This window comes from Dendrobates tinctorius, unplaced genomic scaffold (genome assembly GCF_039654945.1).
Source record: "Dendrobates tinctorius isolate UK_male_01 unplaced genomic scaffold, ASM3965494v1 ptg000016l, whole genome shotgun sequence".
NCBI classification, from domain to species: Eukaryota; Metazoa; Chordata; class Amphibia; order Anura; family Dendrobatidae; genus Dendrobates; species Dendrobates tinctorius.
The window spans coordinates 2,005,602-2,020,967 of NW_027361684.1; the positions used below are offsets into that span (position 1 = coordinate 2,005,602).

Genomic DNA, 15,366 nt, shown 5'->3' on the forward strand with positions numbered 1-15,366 from the left:
CTTTTCTTGTCGTCCCCCGCCTTTTCAAGCAGCTCGTCTAGGACAGTTCCAAACAAGTATTCGCCCTCACATGGAATCGCACAGAGCTTTGCTCTGGACTGGATGTCTCCCTGCCAGCACTTTAGCCACAGGGCTCTGCGAGCTGCGTTAGAGAGACCTGCTGCTCTGGCGGCCATTCTCACTGCATCCGCTGAGGCATCTGCTAGGAAGGCTGCTCCCTCTTGGATGGTCGGTAGGGCCCCAAGAATTGTCTGTCTTGATGTACCCTGTTTTAGTTGTGACTCCAACTGGTCCAACCAGACCATCATGGACCTGGCCGTGCACGTTGAAGCCACTGCTGGTCTTAAGGACCCGGCCGCCATCTCCCAGGTGTTTTTCAGGAAAGTATCAGCTTTCCTGTCTAAGGGATCCCATGTCCTCAAAGGGGAGCGAGGATTTTTTTGATGCCTTCGCAATGGCAGCGTCTAATTTGGGGGCTCTGTCCCAAGAACTTACTGCCGGATCGTCGAAGGGGTATCTCCTTTTGAGGGCTGGTGGTAGCGACCCTCTTTTGTCCGGTCTTTTCCACTCTCTGTGGATCAGATCCTGTATCTTTTGGTTTAACGGAAAGACTCTCCGCTTCCTCTGTTCCAGCCCACCGAACATGACATCCTGCATGGATAAATGGGGCTTAGGCTCCTCTACCTCCATTGTCCCTCTGACTGCTTTGACCAGCTTGTCTACCCGGTCAAGAGGCAGACAAAATCGCCCCGAGTCCTCTTCTCCTGAGTAGGACGAGGGAGATGAAGCCCGGGAGTCTCTGCTTTTTCTCCACTCTGCCGAGGAATCAGACTCCGCCGGGACCTCGCCCCTTAGACTTTGCGGCTGAGACAAGGACTTTAGGGTTTCCCTCATTTCTACCCTAACAATGTCTCTCAAACTCGCCGCTACTGCAGGCGACTCTTCTGCCACCGTCTGCTGAATACAGGGGGGGCACAATCTTTTGAGGCATGCGTCCGGTAATGGGCATGCACAGAGTGCGCATTCCCTATGCTTATTTTTATTTGTAGCTTTTTTTCCCTAGAAAAAGAAAAAACACAGAAGGGGGGTCCCGTCACTGAGTGAACTTTCACGAAGATCACTTACCAGTGCCACAATCAAGTACCGGAGAACGAGGGGGATTTCTTTCAGCCGATGCTCCTGTCTGCCTGGAGGAGCTCTTACGAGTGGACTGGTCACTTCGTCCCGCATTACTGTCACGGGACCCTTTCTTTTTCTGTTTGACCTGCCGAAGGTCATCCAGGGGCGGCAGTGATGATTGCCGCTGCTGCCCTTGCTTCTGCCGCTGCTGCTGCTCTCGATCGCTTTCCATTACCACTGCTGCTGCACACTGCTGCATGTAGTAATGTGGCCAAGGCAAGGAACCCTGCCCGGGTCCCGCCTAAATACCCCCTCCTCCGGTCAGCAGTATCCATGCCGCGCCCCTCCCCCCCCTTAACGGAGCTCCCTACCCCAGCTGGCGCCCGAACTCGCGCCATCGGTGTTTCCGATGGGCGCCGCCATCTTGGAATCGCCGCGCATGCGCAGTGGCGCGCTGACCCGGAAGCGCCTCCTCCGCCCGCCCCCTGACGTCACCGCTACCCCGGAAACGCCGGAAGCCCCGCGGGACGCCCGGGAGCTCCGGAGCAGCGCCCGGTCGCAGCCCCCTGCACAGCGCTGCCAACCCATATGCGCCGCCGGAGCCGGGAATCCCCAGGGGGGTATACTTAGCGGCGGCGGCTAAATTCCTGGAGACGGACATCCTCCGGACACCGCTCCCTGCTGTCCACGCCACCGCCGTGACACCCATCCTGGGCCACCGTGGCGTCCTCCAGGAAATCTGAACCAGGCCGAGGTAGGAGACCCCCTCGCTACCGGAGTCGGCTGGCCGGCCTGGGATCCAAATCTTCTGTAGGATCCCGTCCCCTCAGGAACAGGAAACCAACTGATGCGTGGGAGAGGTGCCGCCCTTTTGTATCTGTAGGTTTCCTGTTCCTATAGGGCGGATCCCCTCTCTCGTGGTGCTGTCATGGGAGTCCGAATAAATAATTATTTTATATAAAACTCTTTTCATTGCATAACAGCGACAAAACATTAAAAAAATGACATAAATGAGGTATCGCTGTTATCGTACTGACCCGAAGAATAAAACCGCTTTATCAATTTTACTGGACGCGGAATGGTGTAAACGCACCCCCCAAAAGAAATTAATGAAATGCTGGTTTTTGTTCATTCTGTGTCCCAAAAATCAGAATAAAAAGCGATCAAAAGTTGTCACGTGCCCGAAAATGGTACCAATAAAAACGTCAACTCGTCCCGCAAAAAATAAGACCTCACATGACTCGGTGGGTCAAAATATGGAAAAATTATAGCTCTCAAAATGTGGTGATGCAAAAAGTATTTTTACAATAAAAAGCGTCTTTTAGCGTGTGACAGCTGCCAAACATAAGAACCCGCTATAAATAATAAATCAAACCCCCCATTATCACCCCCTTAGTTAGGGAAAAATAATAAAATTAAAAAAAAATTATTTCCATTTTCCCATTAGGCTATGTGCCCATGTAGCGATTTTTAAGCGTTTTTGCCGCGATTTGCAGCGAAAACGTTTAAAAATCGTGCACAAAACGCCCCCCATGCATTCCTATGGCATTCCGCACATGCTGTGCTAATGCTGCGCTTTTTTCCGCGGCGGAATCGCATCGCGGAAAAAATCGCAGCATGATCATTCTTTGTGCGGAATAGCAAAGAATTGCCGCGATTCCGCACCCATAGGAATGCATGAGAATCGCTTACTTTCCGCACGTGGCTATGCCCACCATGCGGGAAGTTAAGCGTCTCATGTGCGGTTGGTACCCACGGTGTGGAGGAGAGGAGACTGTCCTCCAGGCCCTGGGTACCATACCCCTGTAAAAAAAATAAAAAAAAATAAAAAAATCGGGTATATTTACCTTCCGACGTCCCGCGCTGCATTCCCGGCCATTCAGGGGCTCTCCAAACGCAACATGGCATCTGATCTCAATTCCAGCCAATTCTGCGTTCAAAAATTCAAACGGTGCTCCTTCCCTTCCAAGCTCTGCCATGCGCCCAAACAGTGGTTTACCCCCAAATGTGGGGTATCAGCGTACTCAGGACAAATTGTTTAACAACTTTTAGGGTCCAATTTCTTCTGATACCCTTGGGAAAATAAAAAATTGGGGGCAAAATATTTTTGTAGAAAAAAATGATTTTTTATTTTTATGGCTCTACGTTATAAACTTCTGTGAAGCACTTGGGGGTTCAAAGTGCTCACCACACATCTAGATAATTTCCTTGGGGGATCTAGTTTCCAAAATGGGGGTCACATGTGGGAGTTTCAACAGTTTAGGCACATCAGAGGCTCTCCAAACGCACATGACACCCGCAGACCATTCCATCAAAGTCTGCATTCCAAATCGTCACTACTTCCCTTCCGAGCCCCGACGTGTGCCCATACAGTAGTTTTCTCCCACATATGGGATATCAGCGTACTCAGGACAAATTGGACAACAACTTTTGCGGTCCAATTTCTCCCGTTACCCTTGGGAAAATAAAAAAATTGGGGACTAAAAAAAAAAAGATCATGTTTGTGGAAAAAATATGATTTTTTTATTTTCCCGCCTGGGCGTTATAAACTTCTGTGAAGCACTTGGGGGTTCAAAGTTCTCACCACACATATAGATAATTTCCTTGGGGGATCTAGTTTCCAAAATGGTGTCATTTGTGGGGGGGGGTTTCCACTGTTTTGGCACATCAGGGGCTTTCCAAACGCGACATGGCGTCTGATCTCAATTCCAGCCAAAAAAGTCAAAAGGCGCTGTTTCCCTTCCGAGCTCTGCCATGCGCCCAAATAGTGGTTTACCTCCACATGTGAGGTATCAGTGTACTCAAGACAAATTGCACAATAACTTTTGGGGTCCTGTTACCCTTGGGAAAATAAAAATTGGGAGTGAAAAGATCATTTTTGTGGAAAAAATATGATTTTTTAATTGTACGGCTGTAAGTTATAAACTTCTTTGAAGCCCTTGGGGGTTCAACGTGCTCACCACATATCTAGATAAGTTCCTTGGGAGGTCACTTGTGTGGGGTTTCCACTGTTTAGGCATATCAGGAGCTCTCCAAACGTGTCATGGCGTCCGATCTGAATTCCAGCCAATTTTGCATTGAAAAAGTCACACGGCGCTCCTTCCCTTCTAAGCTCTGCCATGCGCCGAAACAGTGGTTCCCCCCACATATCAGGTATCAGCGTACTCAGGACAAATTGCACAATAACTTTTGCAGTCTAATTTCTCCTGTTACCCTTGGTAAAATAAAAAAATTGGACCTGAAATAATTTTTTTGTGAAAAAAAAAGTTAAATGTTCATTTTTTTAAACATTCAAAAAATTCCTGTGAAGAATCTGGTTTTCAGTACCTTGAGGGGTGTAATTTTTAGAATGGTGTCACCTTTGGGTATTTTCTATCATATAGACCCCTCAAAGTGGCTTCAAATGTGATGTGGTCCCTAAAATTAAAATGGTGTTGCAAAAATGAGAAATCGCTGGTCAACTTTTAACCCTTATAACTTCCTAAGAAAAAATAATTTTGGTTCCCAAATTGTGCTGATGTAAAGTAAACATGTGGGAAATGTTACTTATTAAGTTGTTTGAGTGCCATATCTCTGTGATTTAATAGCATACAAATTCAAAGTTGGTAAAGTGCAAAATTTTCGCCAAATTTTTTAACAAATAAACGCAAGTTATATGAATGAAATTTTACCACTAACATGAAGTACAATATGTCACGAGAAAATCTCAGAATCACCGGGATCCATGGAAACATTCCAGAGTTATTACCTCATAAAGGGACAGTGGTCAGAATTGTAAAAATTGGCCCGGGCATTAACATGCAAACCATCTTTGGGAATAAAAGGATTAATTTAAAAAAAAAAAAAAAAAAAAAAAAAAGATCCCCTTTCTTTCAGTTTTTGATGCAATGCCAAGTGTGTGCTGTACATGTTTCTAGTAACTCTACAGCAATAACATTGATGGTAAATTCCACAGACTACACACATCAGTAACAGAAGTTATTAAATCTTTTTATTACATGGCTGATATTCCTTAACAAAACATTATATATATATATATATATATATATATATATATATATATATTAAAAAAAAAAAAAAAAGTACAAAAACAATTTGATAAGACAATTAAAAGGAGCGTGCATTTTAATGGATTCACTTGATACAAGAAGGGAACCTTCAGGCTAGGGCTTTGCAGGGAACCCAAGGTTGCAAAGTGACATCAAGTACGAGTTACGACAATTTGACTGGGATAGCTTGTGCCGCACCTGCATGCGCACACCACTCTGACCAAAGTCAGTCTCATGTGAGTCATTTTCCGCATGGACAGGTCAAGACCGCAGCATGCACTAGTCTCATCCCGCCTGCAGACCAGTGCATGGTGCTATATACCAAGCTGCATCCACAATTTCATCTGAGGCCCTACTCCAAAAAATAAGCCTCCAGGAGTTGGATAGTGGACTGGGCTTCAAGCCGTAAGCCTATGAAAATACTAAAAAATTGTTTTGTTCTAAAAGGAGTTTTCAGAGATTGTGCCATCTCATTTGGCAGCTCTACACACTTTGCATTTGGCTGAAATTGCATAGGATACTGTACTAGTAAAAATGTCAAAATCAATGACTTTCTAAAGCAAAGAAGCAGCACACTGACATTTTTTTGTCTACAAATGAAAAAGAAAAAAGAATTTCCTAAGAGGTAAACTAAGCCCAAATACGTTCACTTGGTAAAATAGGATATTTGCTTTCAGTATATGGACAGGTAGAAAAAAAAATTCCGAAATACTTTCCTTTATTAAAGTACGGTCACTCCGTTTTGTTTTTTTAAAAGTAGAAAACTAAATGTTTCTGTGCCAGAAGCAAAAAAAAAAAAAAAAAAGAAAAATGCTTACCGGTCCAATAGTTTTCATGGGAAAACCGCAGCTGCATTTTTGCAGCCGTGTGACGTCACTTATTGAAAGGCTTTTCTGCAGGTAGTTGCACACAGTTCTGCCCCATTAAATGAACTGCAGACACATGGGGATGTTCTGTCTCAGAACTTCTGCAGTGAAATCCAGTGCAAACATACGTCACATTTTATCGACCCCCATGTGTCTATACGTTAGGTTGCCAAAAAGTGCAGGCTCCCAGACAGAACCAACAGTGGCCTCAATAGGCGTCCAGAATCATCAACCCCTAGCGATTCTGGAACATGTAGTCTCTATTCGTGGCCTCTATTATTTTCCAGAATGTCATGCAGACTATTGAGAATTAATCAGGACTTTTCTGACATTTCATCATTAAAAAAAACAAGTAAAAAATAAAGACCTAAATAAAAATGCATAATATTACATCAATTAAAGCTCTCCTGACATGTCTGTTTTAGTAAATAATTCTGTAGCCTCGGCCTGTGCTGTTCCTCCGTTATTCCTCCTAGAAACATGGGAACAAATTGATAACTGGGTGCTGTTCCACTTTTCGACAGGTTGCGTTATGTGGGCTGCTACACTGTCAGCACTGACTAGAACAAGGACTAGACCAGGGGTCTCAAACACCAGGCCGCATGCGGCATCTGAGGCTCTGATGTGTGGCTCTCAGGCCCCGGAGACAATCGCGTCCCGAGAGCCAGGAGCCCGCCGGCGTCAGCATTTCCTTCCAACTGAATGTGGGTCCTCAGACGCACAGTCAATGGAGGTGTATTGCAGCGCAGAGACCAGCTCTCTGAACCTCAACACATACGCCAGCCACTGGCGATTCAGAGGCCTACAGCGGACCTTGGTGTCCTGGCGCGGCTGCACATGAAGTCTTTGCCAAGTGCCTCGGCTGAGGAGGACAAAAGAGGACGCTGTTCGCCGAGGGAGCGAGGTTAGGTGAGAATTTTTTTTATGTGTATGTAAAGATCAGCAAAATGGAGGACATTGTTACAAGAAGGGGACTAAGATTGGCCATTACTACAAGAAGGGGACCAGGATTGGCCATTACTACAAGAAAGGGACCAGGATTGGCCATTACTACAAGAAAGGGACCAGGACTGGACATTACTACAAGAAAGGGACCAAAATTGGACATTACTACAAGATGGGACCAGAATTGGAAATTACTACAAGATGGGACCAGAATTGGACATTACTACAAAAAAGGGACCATGATTGGACATTACTACAAGACAGGGTCAAGGTTGGAGACATTACAACAAGATGGGAAACAGGATTGGACATTACTACAAGATGAGACTAGGATGGTGACATTATTACAGGATTAAAGACATTATTACTATATGGGGCCAATTGAAAAACTATTACTGTATGGGGCATATTGGGGGTCAAAAAAAGGAAAAGATTTAAAAACCTGCGCAATACAGAATGATGAAATAACAGAATAATATTTTACCAATAAAAAAATGCTGTTTTATGTAAAAATTGAATTAAAAAGAGACGACCTGTACCATAATCCATATTATGAACACCATTACAAAAAAAAAAAAAAACAAACACCTCCAAAAAAACTAAATTAAAATGATGATCAAAAAGTCATATAGAAAACTAATGGCATCACTGAAAATGTCATCTTTTCCAGAAAAGGACGCAGCCCTTCATATTCACATGTTTTCTATGTGTAGCCCATTTACTCGGCTGAGTTTGAGACCTCTGGATAAGGCAATGTCTAACTGTGCAGGGACACTTCTAACAAGGGGAATGCTCATATTCAAATCTCGGCTTTTTTTTTAAATAGAATTCTAGAAAGAATACCAGAGGATCTGCCAGAAGCAAAGAAAAAAAACAAGATAATAGTACCATAGCTATAATAAGAGATATCTTTTGATCTTTTGCGGTTTTACAGTGCATCAATATTAATAAAACCCTATTTTAGTAAACTATATAGTTTTTTAATGTTACTGCAGTCTGATAATTGTAAAATCAGTAGCTAAATGAAGACGTAGATGTCATTTATCAATAAATATGTATATATTCTGATTATTAAACATCTAGAATAGATCTCATGAAGACTGAAACAGTGCAAAAAGTAATATAATACATATACGGCATGTATACACCCTTTTGTAGGAACCTGGCTTTCATCACTTCAGGGATCCCTAGTAAGGTCCGCACGTTACAACATAGTAACACTATACAGAGACTTTTGGTTGCAGACATAATGTAAGTAATAGGTGTGTAAGAAGCTTGGACCCCCGAGACCTCCGTAATCTGTCAAGAAGCCCAATATGTAGGTTTTCATTCCAACCAATGTGATTCAGTGCAACAAGAAGGTCACTTACTTACACCCCAGGGGAGCCCACACTCCGACATCACTGCGGTCGGCCAAAATATATGGTGCCAAGAACAAGATACTGTCAGAAGCTAAGGAGGAACATTTTTACAAATCAGAGATGTGTTGACGGCTCCTGCCAAAATACGATCTTGCAGGAATCTAAGACTTCTACATGTTCAATGAGACTGTGTGAACGCATCCCGAAATACGGATTTAAAGGGATTATCCGCCTTTGGAGACCTTTTTTTTTTATTACTCAAATACATGTATTTGGGCTAAAAAAAAAAAACATTTTTGCAATTGTTTTTCATAACAAATGTTACACCGTTTGGCTTTTAAAGGTTGTTTGCTTTCCTACACATTCAATTTTAATGTGGTCTGTGGCCATTAAATCAGCAAAGAGGACAAGCCAGATAAAAGAGTTACAACTCCCCATCAGACCATCACAGCGGGCTGACAGATACTCAGTTCACTCATTCTGCAGTTAGAAATACGCAGTGCTATACGGAGGCTATAGTAGGCAAATGGTGCAGAATTTTAAATGAACGCAACTTGCAATAATGATTTTTAGGTCCAAATACCATTTAATTAAAAAATAAATTGTCCCCAAAAGGTGAGCAACTCCTTTAATGCAAACATTTTTCGGTCAGAGTGCTGTCCGTGAAAAACAAAACAAGAACAGCAAGCAATTTTTTTCACTGACCAACTCGGATTGTAAAAAAAAAAATTTTTTTAAATTGCAGCATGCACTAGTTTCTTCCGTAAACTGGATTCAAGTCTATGGGTGTGGAAATCATCTGTCACAAATCTGCTTGAGGCAAAACTATTGCAGGTTTAAAGAAAAAAAAAACAATTCCCTTTATGCCGGCCACAAAATGTGCTTGTTAATATATTTGCCGCACCTTGTTCTAGTAAGTAGCGAATGGCGTCTATGGCTCTGTCTAGGGTTATGTCTCCTGTTTTTCAGGGGTTCAGCTGGAGTCACGAATATTTGGCCAACACCTAATGTGAATGTACCCTATAGAGTGTGGAGATTTACAGCTTTCTTCCCCCACAATTCTGGTACAGAATCCCCCCATACAATGTAATAGTGCAAATGATGTATAAGACATTCGGGAGCAGGACGGAGCCTTGTTCACCATACAGCCATATTGGAGTGTTTACAGCGATATTCACAATGGAGGAAATGACACAAACATTAACTAGAAAACTGGAGGCAGCATGGACTCTTATAAAAAAAAAAATACTTGAGGCTGAAAGGCTGCACTTCAGATACTAAAAGTAGAGTAATCGCGCTCATCTCCCAGGAGTCTCCCCGAGAAGATCGGAGCTTTTCACAATTTCACTGGTGATTTCTTCGGTTTTCTCTTTAGCACAGTTTTGTTGAGACCAAGCTGCTTTAGGGCCTGTAGCATCAACGGCGATGTCAATCAAGTAGTCCGGGGTGGTCCATCGTAGGAAAACTAGAAATAAGAAACTAACTACTACAAAGAGGGCAAATATTGTGCCAGTGACAACGCCACAGTGGTTTACCAGCCGCTCCAGCCTTTCATTCATTGGTAACACAGTCTCTGCAGCCACGCGATCATACACCTAGGAAAAAAGAACAAGCGTGTGTAGCCGCTGATAAAGTGTACATACAAGGAACCACATCCCAATACATCACCCCATACAGGACAAAGACCCCCCTGTAAATGTATTTGTCCCCAATCCACTGGGGGACTCCATCACTCATGAGAAGGGCTGTCTCCAACCCGTCTCTTATCCATGGAGTCGGCACTGACTGCAGCGGCACGGTCGCACGTGACTGATACCACTCCATTCAGTGTCTGGTAGACAGAGTGAGATAGAGTAAGGCACTCGGCAATATCCGTCAGTCCTAGAGACAATGAATTGGGGGCAGACGCAGTCATGTATCATCATGGAACTTGATTCAATCACACTGCAGAGAATGGAGATCGTGATTAATGTCGGGTTCAGCAGTGACGCTCTAGTCATCACTTACCACCTACTCCATGCATAGTACCTGCAGAGGTATAGGTGCACGTTCTAAATAGACTATAAAAGTGAGGTACATGCTCCATTCCTTCCTCTGTCCATATATTTTTAATTAGAGCCACATGATAAACTTTAAACCTTTAAACTTTTAGTCCTAAGAGAGGTCAGGATTGGTTTTCATCTGTACAGGTCCCTTATTGCTGGCACATGGGCTCTTTTGTTGGTTATTTTAACTAGTATGAACAAAACTAAAAGGGTGGACTCATGGGACAACCTTCTACATATGTGCATCCTCAGTCACAATGGAGAGCCTCTGTCATTAATGGAGCTCCCTCTGAAGGATCACAATGGAGAGCTACTGTCTGTGATGACGAACCCTCAAAAGGATCACTATGGAGAGCCTCCGTCAGTAATGGCGCTCCCCCTGAAGGATCACAATAGAGAGCCTGTCAGTAGTGACGAACCCGCTAAAGGATCACTAGGGAGAGCCTCTGTCAATAATAGCGCTCCCTCTGAATGGAGAGCCTCTGTCAGTAATAGTGAACCTGCTAAAGGATCACTATGGAGAGCCTCCGTCAGTAATGGAGCTCCCTCTGAAGGATCACTATGGAGAGCCTCCGTCAGTAATGGAGCTCCCTCTGAAGGATCACTATGGAGAGCTTCTATGAGTAATGGTGCTCCCTCTGAAGGATCACTATGGAGAGCTTCTATGAGTAATGGTGCTCCCTCTGAAGGATCACTATGGAGAGCTTCTATGAGTAATGGTGCTCCCTCTGAAGGATCACTATGGAGAGCTTCTGTCAGTAATGGCGCTCCCTCTGAAGGATCACTATGGAGAGCTTCTGTCAGTAATGGCACTCCCTCTGAAGGATCACTATGGAGAGCTTCTGTCAGTAATGGCGCTCCCTCTGAAGGATCACTATGGAGAGCTTCTGTCAGTAATGGCGCTCCCTCTGAAGGATCACTATGGAGAGCCTTTGTCAGTAATGGAGCTCCCTCTGAAGGATCACTATGGAGGGCCTCCGTCAGTAATGGAGCTCCCTCTGAAGGATCACTATGGAGAGCTTCTATGAGTAATGGTGCTCCCTCTGAAGGATCACTATGGAGAGCTTCTATGAGTAATGGTGCTCCCTCTGAAGGATCACTATGGAGAGCTTCTGTCAGTAATGGCACTCCCTCTGAAGGAACACTATGGAGAACTTCTATGAGTAATGGTGCTCCCTCTGAAGGATCACTATGGAGAGCTTCTGTCAGTAATGGCACTCCCTCTGAAGGATCACTATGGAGAGCTTCTATGAGTAATGGTGCTCCCTCTGAAGGATCACTATGGAGAGCTTCTGTCAGTAATGGCGCTCCCTCTGAAGGATCACTATGGAGAGCCTTTGTCAGTAATGGCGCTCCCTCTGAAGGATCACTATGGAGAGCTTCTGTCAGTAATGGCGCTCCCTCTGAAGGATCACTATGGAGAGCTTCTGTCAGTAATGGCGCTCCCTCTGAAGGATCACTATGGAGAGCCTTTGTCAGTAATGGCGCTCCCTCTGAAGGATCACTATGGAGAGCTTCTATGAGTAATGGTGCTCCCTCTGAAGGATCACTATGGAGAGCTTCTATGTGTAATGGTGCTCCCTCTGAAGGATCACTATGGAGAGCTTCTGTCAGTAATGGCGCTCCCTCTGAAGGATCACTATTGAGAGCTTCTGTCAGTAATGGCACTCCCTCTGAAGGATCACTATGGAGAGCCTTTGTCAGTAATGGCGCTCCCTCTGAAGGATCACTATGGAGAGCTTCTATGAGTAATGGTGCTCCCTCTGAAGGATCACTATGGAGAGCTTCTGTCAGTAATGGCGATCCCTCTGAAGGATCACTATGGAGAGCTTCTATGAGTAATGGTGCTCCCTCTGAAGGATCACTATGGAGAGCTTCTGTCAGTAATGGCGCTCCCTCTGAAGGATCACTATGGAGAGCTTCTGTCAGTAATGGCACTCCCTCTGAAGGATCACTATGGAGAGCCTTTGTCAGTAATGGCGCTCCCTCTGAAGGATCACTATGGAGAGCTTCTATGAGTAATGGTGCTCCCTCTGAAGGATCACTATGGAGAGCTTCTGTCAGTAATGGCACTCCCTCTGAAGGATCACTATGGAGAGCTTCTATGAGTAATGGTGCTCCCTCTGAAGGATCACTATGGAGAGCTTCTATGTGTAATGGTGCTCCCTCTGAAGGATCACTATGGAGAGCTTCTGTCAGTAATGGCGCTCCCTCTGAAGGATCACTATGGAGAGCTTCTGTCAGTAATGGCACTCCCTCTGAAGGATCACTATGGAGAGCCTTTGTCAGTAATGGCGCTCCCTCTGAAGGATCACTATGGAGAGCTTCTATGAGTAATGGTGCTCCCTCTGAAGGATCACTATGGAGAGCTTCTGTCAGTAATGGCGATCCCTCTGAAGGATCACTATGGAGAGCTTCTATGAGTAATGGTGCTCCCTCTGAAGGATCACTATGGAGAGCTTCTGTCAGTAATGGCGCTCCCTCTGAAGGATCACTATGGAGAGCTTCTGTCAGTAATGGCACTCCCTCTGAAGGATCACTATGGAGAGCCTTTGTCAGTAATGGCGCTCCCTCTGAAGGATCACTATGGAGAGCTTCTATGAGTAATGGTGCTCCCTCTGAAGGATCACTATGGAGAGCTTCTGTCAGTAATGGCACTCCCTCTGAAGGATCACTATGGAGAGCTTCTATGAGTAATGGTGCTCCCTCTGAAGGATCACTATGGAGAGCTTCTGTCAGTAATGGCGCTCCCTCTGAAGGATCACTATGGAGAGCCTTTGTCAGTAATGGCGCTCCCTCTGAAGGATCACTATGGAGAGCTTCTGTCAGTAATGGCGCTCCCTCTGAAGGATCACTATGGAGAGCTTCTGTCAGTAATGGCGCTCCCTCTGAAGGATCACTATGGAGAGCCTTTGTCAGTAATGGCGCTCCCTCTGAAGGATCACTATGGAGAGCTTCTATGAGTAATGGTGCTCCCTCTGAAGGATCACTATGGAGAGCTTCTATGTGTAATGGTGCTCCCTCTGAAGGATCACTATGGAGAGCTTCTGTCAGTAATGGCGCTCCCTCTGAAGGATCACTATGGAGAGCTTCTGTCAGTAATGGCACTCCCTCTGAAGGATCACTATGGAGAGCCTTTGTCAGTAATGGCGCTCCCTCTGAAGGATCACTATGGAGAGCTTCTATGAGTAATGGTGCTCCCTCTGAAGGATCACTATGGAGAGCTTCTGTCAGTAATGGCGATCCCTCTGAAGGATCACTATGGAGAGCTTCTGTCAGTAATGGCACTCCCTCTGAAGGATCACTATGGAGAGCCTTTGTCAGTAATGGCGCTCCCTCTGAAAGATCACTATGGAGAGCTTCTATGAGTAATGATGCTCCCTCTGAAGGATCACTATGGAGAGCTTCTGTCAGTAATGGCTCTCCCTCTGAAGGATCACTATGGAGAGCTTCTGTCAGTAATGGCGCTCCCTCTGAAGGATCACTATGGAGAGCTTCTGTCAGTAATGGCGCTCCCTCTGAAGGATCACTATGGAGAGCTTCTATGAGTAATGGTGCTCCCTCTGAAGGATCACTATGGAGAGCTTCTGTCAGTAATGGTGCTCCCTCTGAAGGATCACTATGGAGAGCTTCTGTCAGTAATGGCGCTCCCTCTGAAGGATCACTATGGAGAGCTTCTATGAGTAATGGTGCTCCCTCTGAAGGATCACTATGGAGAGCTTCTATGAGTAATGGTGCTCCCTCTGAAGGATCACTAAGGAGAGCCTTTGTCAGTAATGGCGCTCCCTCTGAAGAATCACTATGGAGAGCCTCCATCAGTAATGGCGCTCCCTTTGAAGAATTGCTGGTGCCCGTGTAATACCTTAGCTACAGTGAGTGCAGTGTAATGCGTTACCACAGAGAAAAAAAAATCTGATACTGAACAATGTCCCTGACAGTATCTGACAGAGTAACACTATGGATGCAATTATTCTAAAAAGTGTGTGTGTCCATGCTACACCTATATGGGCAGAGCTGTCTGGGACTGGCGTGTAAATGGCAAAAGTGACAGCATTTTTGTGCAACTACTGAACTGTGCAAAAATATTATGACTTATGAAGGTGCTGACACCAAATGTCTAGCCTAAGTACCCTAATGAACCTGACCCTCATAAGACAGAGCCAATCTATTGGTTTTCATGTCCATGTGTCTACTGTGCAGAACAGGAAGCAGAAGTCTAACATTTCACCTATGGGAAAATCAATTTGACTTTTTTTTATTATTATTATTTTACATATCACCATCTGGACTTAAAAAAAAAAAACAATTTTACCAAGTTATTTTCTGAAGACACATTACCTAAAAGAAAGAAAAAAAATCACTAAGTGTCCACAATAAAGTGTAGAATATATGCAAAAATAGACACTTTACCTTTTCAGTTCTCTCTGCCACATTCCTCCATGAATAAAACGTTTTAATGGCATTGTGAATGGTTTCGGTGCTTGGTAACGTTCCCTTCCGTAACTTATCTATAGCTTTCTCTAGACCTGAGCACAAAGACTTCACAGAGGGTTCACGCAGGATAATGAAGTTATCGGGCAGAACTTCAGGGATTCCTCCCACTCTAGTGGTCACCACCTGGAATAGGGAAAGAATGCCAATATTAGTGAATAATATACAGGAAGGCAACATGGCCTTCTCCGAGAGGTTCCCGAGTATGGCCAGCTCACCAAGGCCGGCCTAACAAAGCTCAGCTACAGCCATCCTCAGCATGTAAGCTTGGCTAATAGTGTAGGTTTACGTCAAGAGGGGGAGAGGGATAAAGAGCGGTGGTGTGGTTTTACCACAAGTTTCTCTCCCGAGAGAAACACATTTCTCATGCAAGAATGTAATAGTTTGATGCACCAACACCAGTGTATTAGGACATTCAGTTTTACAACAATAGGACATGCTGTCATTTAGCCTAATAATTTTCTGTACATGGCAGACCTGGAGGCCACTT

General features: G+C 44.7%; 1 protein-coding gene across 2 annotated transcripts in view; it reads right to left on the reverse strand.

Annotated features, from left to right (window-relative positions):
• Positions 1 to 6,385: 6,385 nt before the first annotated feature.
• Positions 6,386 to 15,366, reverse strand: part of PIGA (phosphatidylinositol glycan anchor biosynthesis class A) — a 40,286-nt gene continuing 31,305 nt past the window's right edge. Inside the window, exons 5-6 of one of the 2 annotated variants that reach the window (XM_073565252.1) lie at positions 14,796 to 15,002; positions 6,386 to 9,935 (exon numbers count right to left, since the gene is read on the reverse strand). In XM_073565252.1, the coding sequence (XP_073421353.1) occupies positions 9,639 to 9,935; positions 14,796 to 15,002 (504 nt within the window). In that variant the 3' untranslated portion in view covers positions 6,386 to 9,638. Of the gene's footprint in view, positions 9,936 to 14,614; positions 14,724 to 14,795; positions 15,003 to 15,366 lie in introns of those variants that run through there. The other variant, XM_073565253.1, reaches the window with a different exon arrangement.